General features: G+C 38.5%; 1 protein-coding gene across 1 annotated transcript in view; it reads right to left on the reverse strand.

The window, feature by feature from the left end:
- The window catches only part of si:dkeyp-72e1.9 (syntaxin-binding protein 4), a 135,474-nt gene that overhangs the window by 13,450 nt on the left and 99,846 nt on the right, over window positions 1–22,178 (reverse strand). Inside the window, exons 12-15 of the mRNA XM_059347881.1 lie at window positions 10,471–10,559; window positions 7,072–7,168; window positions 2,669–2,796; window positions 418–510 (exon numbers count right to left, since the gene is read on the reverse strand). Of these exons, the coding sequence (XP_059203864.1) occupies window positions 418–510; window positions 2,669–2,796; window positions 7,072–7,168; window positions 10,471–10,559 (407 nt within the window). The remainder of the gene's footprint in view (window positions 1–417; window positions 511–2,668; window positions 2,797–7,071; window positions 7,169–10,470; window positions 10,560–22,178) is intronic.

Consider the following 22,178-nt stretch of genomic DNA (forward strand, 5'->3'; position numbering starts at 1 on the left):
CCTCCTCCTCCTCCTCCTCCAAAATGTCCTGCTAGATGGCTGCTATCCAGGACCAGCACATTACACTCACCAGCTATATTCTACTTTTATATGTTTTCATTCTCTCTAAGACACAATCATCACAATTAGAAGAAAAACAGGCTTGAAATGTTTCACTTTATGTGTAATGAATCTATATAATGTATGAGTTTCACTTTCTGGAATGATTGACAAAAAATATTGAACTTTTTCTATGATATTCTAATTTTTTTTAGATGTACCTGGATATGCCAGCCAACCTGGTTAAATGTTCAGGGTGAGCATCTAGTGTCTAATCCAACTGTGGCTGTTTGCAGGTCACATATCCATCCACCACCACTGTGTGTGTGTGTGTGTGTGTGTGTGTGTGTGTGTGTGTGTGTGTGTGTGTGCCTTCACCTTTAGCTGCTTCATCTGGGTTTGCAGCTGCTTCACCTCCGTCTGAAACTGCTCCATCTCCTCACTGCTGTAGCTGCACTCTGACTCATATGTCTGCACACACACGCAAACACACAGACACACACACGGACAGTACAGTAAAAGACATTATTATTATTAGTAATGTTTCTGACATTGTGTTCATGCATCTATAGAGTGTTTATAGTGTTTAACAGGTGATCTTATCAATCTGCACTGTAAAAAGGTCTAAAACCAGATCAAACAGTAAATCTAAAGGTCTAAAACCAGATCAAACAGTAAATCTAAAGGTCTAAAAACCAGATCAAACAGTAAATCTAAAGGTCTAAAAACCAGATCAAACAGTAAATCTAAAGGTCTAAAACCAGATCAAACAGTAAATCTAAAGGTCTAAAACCAGATCAAACAGTAAATCTAAAGGTCTAAAACCAGATCAAACAGTAAATCTAAAGGTCTAAAAACCAGATCAAACAGTAAATCTAAAGGTCTAAAACCAGATCAAACAGTAAATCTAAAGGTCTAAAACCAGATCAAACAGTAAATCTAAAGGTCTAAAACCAGATCAAACAGTAAATCTAAAGGTCTAAAACCAGATCAAACAGTAAATCTAAAGGTCTAAAACCAGATCAAACAGTAAATCTAAAGGTCTAAAACCAGATCAAACAGTAAATCTAAAGGTCTAAAACCAGATCAAACAGTAAATCTAAAGGTCTAAAACCAGATCAAACAGTAAATCTGAGGGAAATGATCTTGCTGCATGGACAGATAATTTACCTTGACAAGATTTATTAAATGAAAGATTATTAAATCTAGAAATAAGCATGTTGAACACTTAGAATAAGAAATTAACTCTTAAAACGATAAATAAACTTCTAAATCTAAAGTTTTTTTTATCTTGGTAAGAACCAAATAATCATCAGGTCACTCTGCTCGGGCCAGTTCATCACTTTAATTTGTCTCTTTTGTACATTTTTTGTCTTTTTTGGTCATTTTGTGACCAAAAGAAGATGTAAAAAGACACAAAATGACCAAAAAAGACACAAAAAGACATAAAATGACCAAAAAAAGACACAAAAAAACACAAAATGACAAAATTACCAAAAAAAGACATAAAAAAGACACAAAAAGACACAAAATTACCAAAAAAGACACAAAAAAGACACAAAAAAGACATAAAAAAGACACAAAAAGACATAAAATGACACAAAAAAGACACAAAAAGACATAAAATGACCCAAAAAAGACACAAAAACAAACAAAATGACCAAAACAGACACAGAAAAAAGACACAAAAAGACATAAAATGACCAAAAAAAGACACAAAAAAACACCAAATGACAAAATGACCAAAAAAGACACAAAAAACACAAAATGACCAAAAAAAAGACACAAAAAACCCACTCTGCTCGGGCCAGTTCATCGCTGCTGGCAGCTTTAATTGATCTTGTTTTAAGAGTTAATTTCTTATTTCTAGATTTAATCATCTTAATTTAATAAATCTTGTCAAGGTAAATTATCTGTCCATGCAGCAAGATCATTTCCCTCAGATTTACTGTTTGATCTGGTTTTAGACCTTTAGATTTACTGTTTGATCTGGTTTTAGACCTTTAGATTTACTGTTTGATCTGGTTTTAGACCTTTAGATTTACTGTTTGATCTGGTTTTAGACCTTTAGATTTACTGTTTGATCTGGTTTTAGATCTTTAGATTTACTGTTTGATCTGGTTTTAGATCTTTAGATTTACTGTTTGATCTGGTTTTAGACCTTTAGATTTACTGTTTGATCTGGTTTTAGATCTTTAGATTTACTGTTTGATCTGGTTTTAGACCTTTAGATTTACTGTTTGATCTGGTTTTAGACCTTTAGATTTACTGTTTGATCTGGTTTTAGACCTTTAGATTTACTGTTTGATCTGGTTTTAGACCTTTAGATTTACTGTTTGATCTGGTTTTAGACCTTTAGATTTACTGTTTGATCTGGTTTTAGATCTTTAGATTTACTGTTTGATCTGGTTTTAGATCTTTAGATTTACTGTTTGATCTGGTTTTAGACCTTTAGATTTACTGTTTGATCTGGTTTTAGATCTTTAGATTTACTGTTTGATCTGGTTTTAGACCTTTAGATTTACTGTTTGATCTGGTTTTAGATCTTTAGATTTACTGTTTGATCTGGTTTTTAAACACCTTTTTTTTACAGTGTGTGTCAGTGTTTGAGAGGCTGAGGACTGCTTACGGGGGAGTGGAAGGCAGACGTGTCCATCAAACTTGCTGCTTCGTGATAGGAGAACATGAAGGGCCCCGCCCCCAGACCCAGCTCCTCCAGGTCCTCCTGGAACGTGTTCCTGGTCGCCTCCACAAAGTCTGAGAGACGGCAGACACACAGACAGAACACGCTACTGATGACAGGAAGGATGGGTTACCATAGCAACCACAACACCAAACAACACGTCTAAACCAGCTATTCTCAACCTTAATCAAATCAAATAGAGAAATACATTTATGTCATACAAAATAATGACACATGTCATGGTCAGACTACATTGAGTTCCCTAGAAAACACCAGTTATTGATATCAAGAGATGTTTCAAATGTTCAGCTGTTGGTGTTCATCAGAGTTGGGCAACTAATTCCCCCAAAGGGCCACATGTGATACTGTAAAGGTTGCAGAGGGCCGGACCAAAACTCTGAAGTTAATTTAGCTCAATATGAATTTAAACGCTCTATAAAATGCAGTAATTACATGTAATTATGTGGTTTTGAGCTGCTTCTTGTAAGAATACATGTAATGGTAAGACTATGTTAATGGAGTAGGTTAAATATAGCAGGAAAAAACAGTAAAAACTCCAATCTTTATCTTACTTTCCCATTTATTTTAAACACAACATGCATTAAAACCACAAAACCAATAAAGAGCATGTATGTTATGCAACAAACCAGCAGGTTACTTATTGCAAAAAGCAAATAGTGTTTTTGACAAGGTAATAAGGTAAGTTGGTGTTTTCCAGGCCAAAAGCTTGGAAGCAAGATCAAATGTGTATAAAAAAGATAGTTTCATTGCTAAACTTTGCAACAAAATAAACCTGATTATTGTATAAAGAGTCACTTATTAGAACACATGTTGACTCTAATTATCAGCTCTTTGGGTTTTTATTGCTTAGACTTTGTGTTTCCTTCTTTCCTTAATGTATAAATCTGAACTCTTGTTTCTTTTGTCAGAGATATGAACACAGTTGAGATTTATTGGCATTTTTGTCTCCAAACTCTCAAAAGACAAAGAGACAAAGTGAATAATGCAAACTGTGATTTGTTTTTTTTAAACTTGTAAACTGAAGTTGTGACTCTTCCTAATCTCCTCCACCCTAAAACTAAGCCCTTCTTTTCTTTTGGTAACATTTATTCACCAATGGTCTGATAACATCAATGTTTACCTAAAGGTCAATGGAGGAAAATGGTTCAATTCAATAAAGGTAAAGTCTGATCATGTAGTAAACACATCCAGAAATACACACAATACACACTGGTTTTAATAAGAAGACATTGAGAACACAACATTAAGTTGCTTCATAACTTTTGGCCTGTAGTGTATGCATGCATGCACATATGTAAAGCACCTTCAAAATAAAAGTACTGTGGTTGTATTGATTTCTAATTTGCGGATGTGGCCTAAAGCCCAGGTCTGGTGTACATTGAGGATAAATAGTTTTACTCAGCTCTTAACAGAGCATCTTGTTCCAGTGAGGAGAGGAAAGTCACATGAATCAATCAGGTTCATGATGGGGTTCAGATAGGCAGAACTATCAAAGGCTCCGTAATTATGCTCCAAAATGAAAGCTCAGTCAGAAGCTTTACTCTGCGAGAATCCTTTTAGAGATTGTAAAGATTAAAGAATACCCTGAATATGGTCCATATCTCCCTCAGCTCTACATCTAATGTTAATGTTAACGAGCACATACTAATAGAACTAAATGATGTGACCAGTCACTGTTATAGGAGGAAGTTAAACACTTCTATGGAAAGCATCATGCAGTCTAATGATTATAATACTTGTTTTATGAAGCGCTATGGCTCCAGCTGGTTTCTTAAACATGATAATGAGTTCACAGTCCACCAGAGCAGCTCTGGGACGTGGTGCAAGGAGAGATTAACATCATGGACGTGCAGCCGACAAATCTGCAGTTGTTATTTTTATCTTTTTTGTGTAACTTCAAATGCTTTACGCCACACATGACATGTATACCTGCATATATGAAAGAAATGGATATCTGATATCTGAGAAATGCAATTCAAACCCAGGTTTCTTGTCCCTTTAATGGATTAAAATTAATATTTCAACATATTAGTAGATTTTAGGATCACTACTTTGTAACGCCTGGAATGCCCTGCTTAGCCTGCTGCCCCCGCGACCCGGCCCCGGATAAGCGGACGAGAATGGATGGATGGACTTTGTAATTAGTATTAACGATAAGCAGATATCATCAGTGGTGGACTCAGACAGTTTGAAGGGTGAAAAAATAAAAAGGGCCCATTCTGCACAACATGGACACCCACCAGCAGCAAAAAGCTCTGATGCTTCATGTATGATGAAATAATCCTCATCCTTGATTAGGATTAGCATTAAATTAAAGGAGATTCAGATCAAAGTAATTAATGATATAATACTGAACCAAACCGAACCATCTAGGGGGGTCCCTAGTTTTTTGTACAGTTTTAAGTAAAATACATCAATCTTGTGCGCTTTGAGAGCTAAATGAGACCAAACACCTCACATAACATTTTTCACAGTTATCAGGGCTTTCCACTAGGACATGGAGCAGCCAACAGGGCTTTCCACTAGGACATGGAGCAGCCAACAGGGCTTTCCACTAGGACATGGAGCAGCCAACAGGGCTTTCTACTAGGACATGGAGCAGCCAACAGGGCTTTCTACTAGGACATGGAGCAGCCAACAGGGCTTTCCACTAGGACATGGAGCAGCCAACAGGGCTTTCTACTAGGACATGGAGCAGCCAACAGGGCTTTCCACTAGGACATGGAGCAGCCAACAGGGCTTTCTACTAGGACATGGAGCAGCCAACAGGGCTTTCCACTAGGACATGGAGCAGCCAACAGGGCTTTCCACTAGGACATGGAGCAGTCAACAGGGCTTTCCACTAGGACATGGAGCAGTCAACAGGGCTTTCCACTAGGACATGGAGCAGTCAACAGGGCTTTCCACTAGGACATGGAGCAGTCAACATGTTTCCACTAGGACATGGAGCAGCCAACAGGGCTTTCCACTAGGACATGGAGCAGCCAACAGGGCTTTCCACTTTGACATGGAGCAGCCAACAGGGCTTTCCACTTTGACATGGAGCAGCCAACAGGGCTTTCCACTAGGACATGGAGCAGTCAACAGGGCTTTCCACTAGGACATGGAGCAGCCAACAGGGCTTTCCACTAGGACATGGAGCAGCCAACAGGGCTTTCCACTTGGACATGGAGCAGCCAACAGGGCTTTCCACTAGGACATGGAGCAGCCAACAGGGCTTTTCACTAGGACATGGAGCAGCCAACAGGGCTTTCCACTAGGACATGGAGCAGCTAACAGAGCTTTCCACTAGGACATGGGGCAGTCAACAGGGCTTTCCACTTGGACATGGAGCAGCCAACAGGGCTTTCCACTAGGACATGGAGCAGCCAACAGGGCTTTCCATTTGGACATGGAGCAGTCAACATGTTTCCACTAGGACATGGAGCAGTCAACATGTTTCCACTAGGACATGGAGCAGCCAACAGGGCTTTCCACTAGGACATGGAGCAGCCAGCCAGTGACTAAAAATAGCTGCTTAGGGGGGTCTGAGTGCATGACCCCCTGGAGATTTTTTTCCCCATAAAAGCCCAAATTTAGAATCCTCTCACACATTCTAATGCCCTTAATCCATCATATACACATATTCTCATTACATATTTTAATGAATTATCTAAAGGAAAATAAGGGTTCTTTTATGCTTTATTTCAGGCACTTTATTTTGATAGCATCCTTGTAAATTCTGTGGTGGATTCTGTTAACACACTGTGCTCTTATTTTGAATGCTGGTTTGCGGCTACTGAACGGCGTAATGTAACAGTGTGTTTGGCCCTCTGACGGCCCAGACAGGTACAGGCAACAAGTAGGAATGTTGACAATATCATGATATGCATTTTTTTTTTTTAATTATACCGGTATAATTGTGAACGATACGATATGAAACACCCCTAACTGCATATATGAAAGAAATGGATGTCTGATATCTGAGAAATTCAATGCAAAGCCAGGTTTCTTGTACCTTTAATGGATTAAAATGAATATTTCAACATATATTTTATGACCCCTTAATTAGTAGATTATAGGATCACTACTAAGTAATTAGTATTAACGATAAGCAGATATCATTACATAATTTTATTCCGTTTATGAACCAGCTCCTGTTGTAACAGACAGTTACAGGTAGGGAACATTAAATGTTAGAGCTGCTTCATGGTGACATCACAGAGTCGAGATTTGACAGCATCTCAACACAGATATTTCACTCTGCTGTTGACACAACTGGAACTGTGTGTGTGTGTGTGTGTGTGTGTGTGTGTGTGTGTGTGGGTGTGTGTGTGTGTGTGTTTCACCTCCATAGGCCACGGTGCCTTGTGGATCTGTGGTCAGACTCTGTCTCAACTTCTTCCTCTTCTCTTCTGTCACATCCAACCCGAGGAAGGACAAAGCCTGACAGACACAGACACAAAGATTCAGTTAGAGATATTCATACCATGGTGCCACTGCAACATCACTTAAGAAGAAGCATTGTCACCAAACTGCAGCACTGTGCAGATTGTGGAGTTATTGTTTTTGTGAAAACACACAAATAGACTATAAATAGTCTTTATTCTTGGTCACACATTCTCCACAACATATTTAAACATGCTAGGTTGGTGTCTGTCAACTGAAAGTATCACATCCGGCTATCAGACTGCATTAGTTTGAGCTTAGTGTACCTCATCAACTGGGATCTGAATGTGTTTCTCTTTATTTTAGTGTAAAACAAGTATTCTCTCTGTATCCAAAGCCAGTCTTTAAGATAAAGGCTGTTTGAGGTTCCAGGATCAGGATCAGGATCAGGCGTCTGTGTTTCTGAGCTGTTCAACATTAACATAGCAGTAAACAACTATTTACCATGTAAATAGACACTACAGGCCAAAAGTTATGAAGCAACTTTAATGTTGTGTTCTCAATGTATTTCTTCTTAAAAACCAGTGTGTATTGTGTGTATTTCTGGATGTGTTTACTACATGATCAGACTTTACCTTTATTGAATTGAACCATTTTCCTCCATTGACCTTTAGGTAAACATTGATGTTATCAGACCATTGGTGAATAAATGTTACCAAAATAAAAGAAGGGCTTAGTTTTAGGGTGGAGGAGATTAGGAAGAGTCACAACTTCAGTTCAAAAGTCAAAAACAAATCCCAGTTTGCATTATTCACTTTATCTCTTTGTCTTTTGAGAGTTTGGAGACAAAAATGCCAATAAATCTCAACTGTGTTCATATCTCTGACAAAAGAAACAAGAGTTCAGATTTATACATTAAGGAAAGAAGGAAACACAAAGTCTAAGCAATAAAAACCCAAAGACCTGATAATTAGAGTCAACATGTGTTCTAATAAGAGACTCTTTATACAATAATCAGGTTTATTTTGTTGCAAAGTATAGTAATGAAACTGTGACTCTATGACTCTAAACTCTTTTTTGTACAAATCTGATCTTGTTTCTGAACTTTTGGCCTGTAGTGTATAGTGTATTTAGTCCTGGCGTCCTAACCATGGGCCTTTTCATCGAAGCTTCTCTGTTCTTTGTCGTCATCTGTATAAACTCTAAACAAGGTTGATGTGTAGTAATATGCATAAACAACTCAGTGTCTCCTGTTCTTCTCTGATAGGCTTCTTGTCCTTTATGACATTTGCTCACCTATTACAGTAGAGAAAGGTTTAACAACAAGTCTAAATATATCCAGAACCATCTTACTGTCTTTCTTCTGCAAATTGTGCGAACAGTGCCTTTGTTAGTTTCAGTTACATTCTCTCTGTCTCTCTGATCACAGTAATAGATTGGTAGATTAAAACCAAAGCTGAATAAAGGAATAAAGAGACAGAAAGCCCAGAGATAGGAGGCTGGATGGAGGGCTGAGAGGAGGAGCAGTGAGGAGAATATGTGCTGAGAGGGAAGAATATTGAACAGTGTGATATAGAGCAAGCAGACAGAGACGGCAAGCACAAGAGAGATCAATAATAAGATGGAGAGAGCTCGGGGGTGAAAAACTTGCAAGCAAGTTCATCAGAATGAGAAGAATTGTAAATGTATTCCATGGACTGGAACATGGAGAAATAGTAGAGTTTTCCTTCCAGGTCACAAGACAGCAGAAAGAGATATTCATAATATTACAACGATTTTAAAGTCTCTGCTGCCTGGTCGCTTCAGAATCGATTCTTCTCCTGGTTTATAAATCTTTTCCTGGTCTTAGTCCAGCCTGTTTATCTGATTTACTTTATCCTGTGGACCCTGGAGGACCCTCAGGTCTCCTGGAGGACCCTCAAGTCTCCTAGAGGACCCTCAGGTCTCCTGGAGGACCCTCAGGTCTTCTGGAGGACCCTCAAGTCTCCTAGAGGACCCTCAGGTCTCCTGGCCCTCAAGTCTCCTAGAGGACCCTCAGGTCTCCTAGAGGACCCTCAGGTTTCCTGGAGGACCCTCAGGTCTCCTGGAGGACCCTCAGGTCTTCTGGAGGACCCTCAAGTCTCCTAGAGGACCCTCAGGTCTCCTGGAGGACCCTCAGGTCTTCTGGAGGACCCTCAGGTCTTCTGGAGGACCCTCAAGTCTCCTAGAGGACCCTCAGGTCTTCTGGAGGACCCTCAGGTCTTCTGGAGGACCCTCAAGTCTCCTAGAGGACCCTCAGGTCTTCTGGAGGACCCTCAGGTCTTCTGGAGGACCCTCAAGTCTCCTAGAGGACCCTCAGGTCTTCTGGAGGACCCTCAGGTCTTCTGGTCTTTTAATAATATTAAAGTTAGAAGTAAAAACCCGCGGAGAGGCGTCGTTTTCTCTCTGTGGTCCACGTTGGTGGAAGACCTGAAGACCTGAGGCCCTCAGAGACTCTTCAGATCTTTTCTTCAGATCTAGTCATTATCTCACTGAACGCTGCCACCAAAGCTTTTATGTTTGACATCATATGAATGTGGATGTGTATGGGTGGGATAATATGTTTAATATGGAAATGTTGTCCTCTGAAAAGTATTTCCATCTTATAACGACTTTTTATCTCAAAATTATGACTTTTTTATCTCATAATTTTGACTTTTTCATTCCATAATTTCAGTTTTTTATCTCATAATTTCGATTTTTTTATCTCATAATTTCGATTTTTTTCATCTCATAATTTCAACTTTTTTATCTCATAATTATGACTTTTTTATCTCATAATTTAAATTTTTTTTATCTCATAATTATAACTTGGGGTGGGAGGTTTTTATGCACTTTTTTAATGTCCATAGTGACTTTTTACTTATTTATTGCTACTTTTGCACTGAACAAGGAATGCACTTAATTTAGTTGTACCTGTTACAATGACAAATAAAGATATTATTATTATTAAGAGCAAACTGAAGACTTACCTTTTAATTTGGCTTTTACTTGAACCATTTTTAAAGATTTTTCTGCTCATGCATCTTGGTGTTACAACATCTTCTCTTTTATTTATTTATTTATTTATATATTTGCTATTAGTCTATATATATTTCTATATGTATATATTTATCATGCTCTACTTTTTGATTATATATTTATTATTTTCATCTTGTTTATCTAGCTCAAGTGTTAAGTGACACAGAAACAGAAACAGTGGATGACCAGAGACGTACTTATTGAGGCAAAAAAACCTAAAGCCAGGAGGACACACCCCTGAGCTCACATAAAACCCTTAAACATAAAAATAAATTCTAAAAAAAATTCATCTGACTGTGTGATCAGAGAACATAACTCACCAAGTCTAATTTGTCTGATTTGAGGCGTATGTAGGGGTCCAGGGTGATCTTAGGTTTGGCCCCCGTTGGTGACCTTTGGCTGGTTGAACCTAAAGGAAGAAGAGAAGGAAGAGCAATTTAAAAAAAAAAGGTGGAAAGCACTAACCCCATTACATGTACATTAACCCATTTAGGCTTAAAATGGCTGTAAAAAAATACCTGTAAAACCTCTGGGAGATTTTAAAATAAGCCTCTAAAACCTGAAGTTTTAGGGGCTGTCACACTGAACAAGGGAAATTATATAATATATAATATAAAAATGCATCACATATGATTTGACAAACACACAGAAATCTGACCAGCAGTCACAGTCTCTGTACAGGAAACTCTTGTTGGTTAAGATCAGAGCAGCTCTGATTTAGGAAATCCCACTGCACCATTTGGAACTAAACAGGAAATCAAGAGACCTTATGCCCGAACATTATGTTTATAGTAACAGAAATAGGAACACTGCAAAAAAGCCAACTTGTATTTTTTGCCTAAAACAGTGATTTAAGTTGGCAAAACTTGGAAATATAAATTATTGACATTTAGAGCAATAATGTAAGTTAGCACAACAAAGGAAGCCAGTTGTCTGCTCAAAAACAAGTTGGTGAGTTGTTGTTACTTATATCTTTAAGTTGGGGTTCACAACAAGGGACAATAGTTCTGATAACTCTTATTTCTTTGTTGGGAAATGCGGGAAAGCGGTGAAATTCGGTCATTAGCGAAAGCTAGCGGCTAACTGATCTTAGCGGCTAACTGATGCTAGCGGCTAACTGATGCTAGCGGCGCTGCTTGTTACAGCTACAAGAGTAGCCATTAGCGTATCAATGCTAACTCAAAATTGTGGTCGCAACATTAGCTGACATTTCATAGCGGCGTTACAATCGTGCCAATTCAGCACATTGCAGAAGTTAGCAGAAGTAAGGATTAAAAGTTATTACAATGTAAAATTATAAGTTAGTACAACTTACAGTTGAGTTGACAAAAATCTGAATTCAGAGTTGAGCAAACTCAAAAACAAAACTTTAATTGTCCAACTTAAAATTTTATTGAAGTTTGTTTCCTTGAAATTTTGAGTTCACCCAACTTTTCTTTTTTTGCAGTGAAACTAGGCAGTTGCAGTTTGGACCAAGGACTGTTCGTGTATCTGTTTTGTGATACTTGCATTAAATCCTGCACAGGGCTGTCTTTCTAGGAAAACTCTTGTCATCTATTAAGATTTTCCACCACAAAGTCATACAAAAAACATTCCACTGTAGAAACTAAACCAGGGATGGCACCTTAAATGCTGCAGGGCCTCAGTTTATCATGTTCACTACCACAGGGCCACATATAGGAGCATCACTAACCAGATATGATGAAACTGACATTTAAACATCTTTACAGTGCAGTAACTTAACATATTTCATGCTCTAATGCATGTTTAACAGTAGAAATAGGAATACAAAAGGTTTGAAGCTAATAAAAAATAACCACTTACTGTGATTTCTTTTTTTCAGTGCAAGAACAGCAGACCAACATTAACTAGAAAATGTCTAAAGAAATTTTGATTGTGTGCTTGCCTCTGGACCATCATTCTCGTGGCTCAAATCAACACTCAAACTAGGACTCTGTCCTGAGTTCACAGACACCTCATACAAGTCTGTAGGACAAACGGTTCACAAGTTAGTAAAAGGGGACGTGGTCACTCAAAGGGGGCGTGGCTTGAATCAGCAGTTAAACAGGGACTCTGTCCTGAGTTCACAGACACCTCATACAAGTATCTAGGACAAACGGTTCATTAGTTATGAAAGGGGGCGTGGCTAATCAAAAAGGGCGGGAATTTATGAAATATTGTTATGTATAAGTGGTCAGTGATGAACCATCATCATGCTTGGCAAGTTTGAGGAAGATTGGACAATGTATGGTCAAGTTATAAGGTCTCATGTTTTATGAAGTCTGTTTACTTAGAGTAAACTGACAGTTATCAGTTAGAATGTCTGTGTTGGAGGAGGGAGGGGGGAGGGGGGGCTTTGGTAGCTAAGCAACCACGTGGCCAGGTGGAGTCGACCAATAAGAGCAGAGCAATCAACTGAAATTAACTGCTGTTGGAGACAGTTCTGTAGACAGAGGTGGACAAACTTGAAATTCTGGCCTCGAACAGAAAGCATTTTCGGCAAAACCATAATACCCATCATTGATCCGACTTTACTTTGAGCGTCCTGAGTTCTTCCTCAACGTCTACATATGTTTTTTTTTAAGAAAAATGAAAAAATAGCTTTGTTAGAGCGATTTTAAAAAACTGTTAAATTTTTTTGGGGAGAAATCTTCCTTCATTTTTAATATGGGAGCCGATGCGGCAGTTGGTGCATTTTGTTTGGGCATCTGTGCGTCCTGCGCCAAAACTATAACTCTGACAGCTTTACCAGAGGATTGTGAGTGAGAGGACAAATTTTCCTACGTTTCTATGTATAAATTATTTCTGTAGAGTGAAATTTGCGGCCTGGAGCGCAGTTTTCAAATTTATTTTTTGACAATTCGTTCTCTCCCTCTACACTCTGTTTGATGACTTCTCCACTCTAGACTCTCCATAGGGTTACATTGGGGGGATTTTTTGACGTGTTTTTGCCCAATAATTTGAAAACCGTATGTCGAAACCCTTATAAAAGTCATAGCACACTTGTCATGGGCGAGCCGGTCGGTTTGATACCTTTTTTGTGTATGTGCGGCCAAAACTCTGGGAGGAGTAGTCGACCGAAAAATGACACGGAAGAAACGGAAGATTAAAAATAACTAGAAAATTTCTAAAGAAATTTTGATTGTGTGCTTGCCTCTGGACCATCATTCTCGTGGCTCAAATCAACAGTCAAACAGGGACTCTGTCCTGAGTTCACAGACACCTCATACAAGTCTGTAGGACAAACGGTTCACAAGTTAGTAAAAGGGGGCGTGGTCACTCAAAGGGGGCGTGGCTTGAATCAGCAGTTAAACAGGGACTCTGTCCTAAGTTCACAGACACCTCATACAAGTCTCTAGGACAAACGGTTCATTAGTTATGAAAGGGGGCGTGGCTAATCAAAAGGGGCGGGGTTATCAATCACCAGTTAAACAGGGACTTCATGCCGAGTAATCTGACACCTTGTATAAGTTTCTAGGACAAACCGTTCATTAGTTATGAAAGGGGGCGTGGCTAATCAAAAAGGGCGGGAATTTATGAAACATTATTATGTATAAGTGGTCAGTGATGAACCATCATCATGCTTGGCAAGTTTGAGGAAGATTGGACAATGTATGGTCAAGTTATTAGGTCTGTTCACTTAGAGTAAACTGAGTTAAAATGTCTGTGTTGGAGGAGGGGGGAGGCTTTGGTAGCTAAGCAACCAGGTGGCCAGGTGGAGTCGACCAATAAGAGCAGAGCAATCAACTGAAATTAACTGACAGTTCCATCACAGTGAGCAGACAGAGGTCGACAAACTGAAAATTCTGGCCTCGAACAGAAAGCATTTTTGGCAAAACCATAATACCTATCATTGATCCGACTTCACTTTGAGCGTCCTGAGTTCTTCCTGAACGTCTACATATATTTTTTTTAAAGAAAGATGAAAAAATAGCTTCGTTAGAGCGATTTTAAAAAACTGTAAAAAAAATTTTGGGGAGAAATCTTCCTGCATTTTTAATATGGGAGCCAATGAGGCAGTTGATGTCTTTTGTTTGTGCATCTGTGCGTCCTGCGCCCAAACTATAACTCTGACAGCTTTACCAGAGGATTGTGAGTGAGAGGACAAATTTTCCTACGTTTCTATGTATAAATTATTTCTGTAGAGTGAAATTTGCGGCCTGGAGCGCAGTTTTCAAATTTATTTTTTGACAATTCGTTCTCTCCCTCTACACTCTGTTTGATTACATCACCACTCTAGACTCTCCATAGGGTTACATTGGGGGGATTTTTTGACGTGTTTTTGCCCAATAATTTGAAAACCGTTTGTCGAAACCCTTAGAAAAGTCATAGCACACTGGTCATGGGCGAGCCGGTCGGTTTGATACCTTTTTTGTGTATGTGCGACCAAAACTCTGGGAGGAGTAGTCGACGGAAAAACAACACGGAAGAAACGGAAGAATAACTAGAAAATTTCTAAAGAAATTTTGATTGTGTGCTTGCCTCTGGACCATCATTCTCGTGGCTCAAATCAACAGTCAAACAGTGACTCTGTCCTGGGTTCACAAATACCTCATACAAGTCTGTAGGACAAACGGTTCACAAGTTAGTAAAAGGGGGCGTGGCTTGAATCAGCAGTTAAACAGGGACTCTGTCCTGAGTTCACAGACGCCTCATACAAGTCTCTAGGACAAACGGTTCATAAGTTATGAAAGGGGGCGTGGCTAATCAAAAGGGGCGGGGTTATCAATCACCAGTTAAACAGGGACTTCATGCCGAGTAATCAGACACCTTATACAAGTTTCTAGGACAAACGGTTCATTAGTTATGAAAGGGGGCGTGGCTAATCAAAAAGGGCGGGAATTTATGAAACATTATTATGTATAAGTGGTCAGTGATGAACCATCATCATGCTTGGCAAGTTTGAGGAAGATTGGACAATGTATGGTCAAGTTATTAGGTCTGTTCACTTAGAGTAAACTGACAGTTATCAGTTAGAATGTCTGTGTTGGAGGAGGGAGGGGGGGGGCTTTTGTAGCTAAGCAACCAGGTGGCCAGGTGGAGTCGACCAATAAGAGCAGAGCAATCAACTGAAATTAACTGACAGTTCCATCACAGTGAGCAGACAGAGGTCGACAAACTGAAAATTCTGGCCTCGAACAGAAAGCATTTTTGGCAAAACCATAATACCTATCATTGATCCGACTTCACTTTGAGCGTCCTGAGTTCTTCCTGAACGTCTACATATATTTTTTTTAAAGAAAGATGAAAAAATAGCTTTGTTAGAGCGATTTTAAAAAACTGTAAAAAAAATTTTGGGGAGAAATCTTCCTGCATTTTTAATATGGGAGCCAATGAGGCAGTTGATGTGTTTTGTTTGTGCATCCGTGCGTCCTGCGCCAAAACTATAACTCTGACAGCTTTACCAGAGGATTGTGAGTGAGAGGACAAATTTTCCTACGTTTCTATGTATAAATTATTTCTGTAGAGTGAAATTTGCAGCCTGGAGCGCAGTTTTCAAATTTATTTTTTGACAATTCGTTCTCTCCCTCTACACTGTGTTTGATTACATCACCACTCTAGACTCTCCATAGGGTTACATTGGGGGGATTTTTTGACGTGTTTTTGCCCAATAATTTGAAAACCGTTTGTCGAAACCCTTATAAAAGTCATAGCACACTTGTCATGGGCGAGCCGGTCGATTTGATACCTTTTTTGTGTATGTGTGACCAAAACTCTGGGAGGAGTAGTCGACCGAAAAATGACACGGAAGAAACGTAAGAATAAGAATAAGCCCGGTGAATAGTAGTTAGTGTGCTTTTGCAAGCAAGCACACAAAATAATAAAAATAGACACGGTGAATAGTAGTTAGTGTGCTTTTGCAAGCAAGCACACAAAATAATAATAAAAATAGTCCCGGTGAATAGTAGTTAGTGTGCTTTTGCAAGCAAGCACACAAAATTACAAGAAGTCATTTTGTGCATTTTTACACTGCACTTTTAAGATTTCATGCTCAAATGCATGTAGTTGTACTGAGGGCCACTTCAAGTGAGGGTGAGGGCCGTATGTGGCCCCCGGGCCTCCAGTTGCCCATCCCTGAACTAGAGACACTATTGTCCTTTAAACAGGATGAAGAGAGTATGTGAGGCCACATCACACTTAGTCAACAACAACAACAACAGGAGGAGAATATGATTGGATAATATCAGAGTGGATGGACAGATACTCTCTCTGGATTTGATGGAAGTGTGTGTGTGTGTGTGTGTGTGTGTGGTGGGGGGATGAAGCAGATGATTAAAGAGGAGTGAAAGGAGGAAAGGTGGATGATTATATAGATGAGAGTGAGGGGAACAGGGCAGACAGCCATGTCTGATATTAATGTGATGAGTTTGTCTGTCCCAGATCTGAGTGGAAACCTTTCCTCTCCGGTGGCAGCCAGCGGCCCCCTGCTGATAGACAGGAATCATCTCAGTGACTCCACGCTTCCTCATCATCCGGAGGATTTACACCCCCCCGCCGCGACAACCCTCTAAACCCTGATACCTCTCCTCCAAATCACACACTTTGGTCTCATTCTAGCATTAAGAAAACACATAAATCAGTCTGAACAGTGGCGGTTCTAGACCAGTTTTACTGTTTCATCAGAAGGGCACATTAGAAAATGGCAAAGATGATATTTAAGCATTCAAAACCTTTATTTTAGCTTATTTAAACATCTCATTTAAGTATATTTGGAAGATACAAACACATTGATTTAACCCTATATCGGGCCAAGAACTATATTTGGTCACTTCAGTGGATATCATATATATATGTATATATATATATATAGATATAAACGGGGTCCCCATGTCTCTCTGTTTGGACTTGTACCAGGAGAACTTGACTACGACGGCATATTAAGGCCAAGTATGAATAAAAATAAAAATGCAAACCGTAGTATCAAATTTACTAGATTAAAGTGCCAAATCTACAAGAAAAAAATGAGCAGATTTAAGACATTTAAAGTGGCAAATCTGCTCGAAAAAAGTTGCAGATTTACGAGACAAAAGTGGGGAGAAAAAAAACAACTTTTTTCTTGCAGATTCACCACTTTAAATCTCATAAATCTGCACATTTTTTCTCGTAGATTTGACACCTTAATCTGGTAAGTTTTTTTCTCCAAATATTACCCCCCCCAAAAAAGACACAAAATTAGAAAAAAAAGACACAAAATTAGAAAAGTCACAAAAAATTACCAAAAAAGGCACAAAATTACAAAAAAAAAGGCACAAAATTACCAAAAAAGGCACAAAATTACTAAAAAAGACACAAACTTACCAAAAAAAGGCACAAAATTACTAAAAAAAGACACAAAATTACCAAAAAAGGCACAAAATTACAAAAAAAATACACAAAATTATAAAAAAAGTCACAAAATTACTAAAAAAAGACACAAAATTACCAAAAAAGGCACAAAATTACAAAAAAATACACAAAATTATAAAAAAAGTCACAAAAGTACTAAAAAAAGACACAAAATTACCAAAAAAGGCACAAAATTACAAAAAAAATACACAAAATTATAAAAAAAGTCACAAAATTACTAAAAAAGACACAAAATTACCAAAAAAGGCACAAAATTACAAAAAAGACACAAAATTATAAAAAAAGACACAAAATTACCAAAAAAGGCACAAAATTACAAAAAAGGCACAAAATTACCAAAAAGGCACAAAATTACTAAAAAAAGACACAAAATTACCAAAAAAGGCACAAAATTACAAAAAAATACACAAAATTATAAAAAGGCACAAAATTACTAAAAAAAGACACAAAATAACCAAAAAAGGCACAAAATTACAAAAAAAATACACAAAATTATAAAAAAAAGTCACAAAATTACCAAAAAAGGCACAAAATTACTAATAAAGACACAAAATTACGTGAAGTGAACTCATTTCTGAACTTCAGTTCTCCAGCTAAACATTGGATCAAAGTTCTTTGTTAACCTTTAGAACAGCAGAATGTTCTCCACCTCTCCAGTAAAGTCTGACCCGAGCTGCATGCGTGACTTTTACAGCCACTCTGATCTCCTTAAAGAGGTTTAACTCCCGCTATGACCCGAAGCTGCTGGTTCTAGAGCAGGTCACTCTGCTGACAGATCAGAGAGGAGGACGAGGGTCAGAGGTCAGGGGTCAGAGGTCAGGGGTCAGAGGTCAGCTGACTCCAGGACATGAGTGCACTGTAAAAAAAATTCTGTTGCTTTTACAGAAAAAAAACTGTCAGCTGTGGTTCCCAGAATAATTCTGCAAAAAAATACAGCACAAATGTAAACAACTTTACAGAACAACTTGTACATTTTACTGGTATTCAGTGTTCAATAAATAATAACTGGATGTTAATTTACTGGTATTCAATGTGCAATAAATAAGCAAAATCTGCATGTAAATGTAGCATAAATAATGAGTATAAAAGCAGCAGCATCCTGTTAAATTAGCAGTAAAGGCCGCTATAATCTACAACTTTAAGATGTATTTTTCTTTAAAATTACTACAGTTTTAAGATGTAAAATGTACAAGTTGTTCTGTAAAGATTTAGTTTGGCTGTGTCAGCTTTTTTTTTATTTTGAAACTACTTTCTAACAAAGAATGAGTCACTGACGAGTCTGGCAATGTTAAAGATCTTCTGGAGTGACAAAATGTCATTTATATATATATATATATATATATATATATCTGGATATCCTGACTAGAAACTGTGGACTCCTAGAGAATAACCTTGACTGGGTAATCCGGGCCAATAGGATTGGGCCGTGGTGTCAGGTGGCTCTGAGCTGGTCTCCATGGCGACCCCATACGTGAGAGCTGCTAGTCTGTTTAAAATCCTTCACTAATATATCACCAAGGGCTTTCCTTTAAACCAACAACTGTCTGTCTTACACACATTCTGAGCGTTCATGTAAATAAAACACAGTCCACTGATGTGGTGAATCATTTTTGACGGACTATGTATTTAATATATTTATATGTTAGAAGTGATAAATACAGTATTTTTTGTCTAATCTCAATAAAAAACCCACGCTTAAACTGAATTTAACGGCTGCTATCCGCTCCAAAAAAGTTGGGACAATGTAGTGATGTCATGTGAGATGGACTATAGCAGGATGTGACGTAGTACGCCACAACAACACGCAACATTTGTAAAAGCTGGTGAAGCAGTGTTGGCAACTTAGCAACTTTGTCGCTAAATTTAGCAACTTTTCAGACCCCCTTAGAGACTATTTTTTTATTTTTTTCTGTCTCTTTTGGTCATTTAACGTCTTTTTGTGTCTTTTTTCTGTCTCTTTGTGTGTCTTTTTGTCTTTTTTGTGTCTTTTTTTGGTCATTTTGTGTCTTTTTACGTCTTCTTTTGGTCACAAAATGACCAAAAAATGTACAAAAGAGATCAAATTAAGCAATCAACTGGCCCGAGCAGAGTGCACTGCAAATTATGTTTCTTACCAAGATAAAAAAAAAACTTTAGAATTTAGAAGTGTTAATTTATCTTATTTTAAGTGTTCAACATGCTTATTTCTAGATTTAATAATCTTAATTTAATAAATCTTGTCAAGGTAAATTATCTGTCCATGCAGCAAGATCATTTCCCTCAGATTTACTGTTTGATCTGGTTTTAGACCTTTAGATTTACTGTTTGATCTGGTTTTAGACCTTTAGATTTACTGTTTGATCTGGTTTTAGACCTTTAGATTTACTGTTTGATCTGGTTTTAGACCTTTAGATTTACTGTTTGATCTGGTTTTAGACCTTTAGATTTACTGTTTGATCTGGTTTTAGACCTTTAGATTTACTGTTTGATCTGGTTTTAGACCTTTAGATTTACTGTTTGATCTGGTTTTAGACCTTTAGATTTACTGTTTGATCTGGTTTTAGACCTTTAGATTTACTGTTTGATCTGGTTTTAGACCTTTAGATTTACTGTTTGATCTGGTTTTAGACCTTTAGATTTACTGTTTGATCTGGTTTTAGACCTTTAGATTTACTGTTTGATCTGGTTTTAGACCTTTAGATTTACTGTTTGATCTGGTTTTAGACCTTTAGATTTACTATTTGATCTGGTTTTAGACCTTTAGATTTACTGTTTGATCTGGTTTTAGACCTTTAGATTTACTGTTTGATCTGGTTTTAGACCTTTAGATTTACTGTTTGATCTGGTTTTAGACCTTTAGATTTACTGTTTGATCTGGTTTTTAGACTAAACACCTTTTTACAGTGTATCCTCAGCAAAGATATGTTGTTTTCATGCGAACTGATTGTTCTACCTGTTACTCTAAAACATACATTTCACTTCATCTAACTTTAAGTTCTTTGAGGTAATGACAGTAATGTTTATTACAGCAGATTCTGTTTGTTTTGTTGATTGCTTGATTGCTTGATTGATTGATTGATTGATTGATTGATTGATTGATTGGTCCCTTAGCAGTTGTCTTTTATTTTATAGGCTGCTTCTGTATCTGTATGAAGGACTCCTTGTTTTATATTAAATATAACATCACTACATACTGTGGGAGCGGGGGAATATACTCGGCTTGGCTGAGTTCCTAAATTATGACCAGGTTACTTAATGACAGGACTGGGTCATTTAAGGATAGGAGAGGTCAGAGGTCAGAGGTCAGGGGAGGTGTGTGGGGGGAGAAGCAGAATAAGGAGGGGGGACAGGATGTGGAGGCTTCAGCAGGCAACAAAACACATAAAGTTTGAAAGATCAGTGAGATGTTAAATCTCCAGATGCTCGGTTAAGGGGTGGTAACCATTAGCCTGGGTATACCCAGAATGCCTTGCGCACTCGAATTTCATTTCGAAACCTCCAGGCAGTCTGGAATCCAGGAAGGATTCCTAGCCCTGTTTTAGGATCCAATCACAGAGCGGGGAGGGACGGCAAGACGATGACGCGTACTACTCGGCACTTGGAAGCTTGTAGTTTTCTTACGGATCCAACATGGCTGCTGCAGACGCGAAACTCTCTTTAGCTGTAGATGGTGTTTTAAATAGTTTAGAGCCAAAGTTGAAAGGCGAAAGGTCTCTCGGCGGCTCCGCTGTCCCCCGGCTCATAGTGAGATCACCGGTGGCGGGGCTATTAGCGGTAGCGGGGCTATTAGCGGTAGCGGGACTATTAGCGGTAGCATTACGGTAGCGGGGCTATTAGCTATTAGCCCCGCTACCGTAACGCCGGTGATCTGGCTCCGAGCCGGGTTTATTGCTTTTGTTTATTGCCCATAAAATCAGTGGATGTGTGGCTGAATGACATGAGGGGGAATAAAGCGTGAAAATAAATAATCTTGCAGAAAGCGAGAACTGGAGAAGCAAAGCAGCAGCAACACTCTCTCACAGACACACACACAACAAACATCCATCTCTGTTGCTCTACTACGTCATCTGGTATAACTGATCTGATTGGCTAAGAGCTACCTACAGACGCTTTGATAGACATTCTAAGCGTCCAATAAACGGCTCCGGAGGATCGTAAACCACACCTCCTCTACGGAGAAATGAACGGCTGGTTTCCAGACTAGATCTCATTTGAGATTAGTCTGGTGTTAGCCAGGCTAGGTAACCATGGCATCTCACAAACAAATTGACCAATTGCGTTAAAGAGCCCACCCATTGGACGGGGTTTCGCCAAAACCCAGGAAGAATATATGTAACATTAAGGGAGTTTGTAATCACTCTGTCTTGTGGGGCCATCACATTTGGCTATGATTCTTTCAATAAATGGTTGACTTTATTCATTTGTTCTGAGTGTTTTGTAAGTTTAGGAGAAAGAACCCGGGTGAGAGTTAGAGGCTGTAAAAGCTTTACGCTCTAACAATACATGTCTTCAGGTATAAAGATAACTCCAAACATATCAGAGCATTATAACCATCCAGGAGGCTTCATGTAGACAGAATTTAATTTGTGTTGAGGCAGCAGCTGTTCTACAGGAACACTGAGGATAAAGGAGTAATAATGAAGTGTTATTACAGTGATACCTCACATTCTGAGGACTCAGAGGTCCCCTACTGTGCTTCCTA

The sequence above is a fragment of the Centropristis striata genome, chromosome 13 (assembly GCF_030273125.1).
Source record: "Centropristis striata isolate RG_2023a ecotype Rhode Island chromosome 13, C.striata_1.0, whole genome shotgun sequence".
NCBI lineage: Eukaryota > Metazoa > Chordata > Actinopteri > Perciformes > Serranidae > Centropristis > Centropristis striata.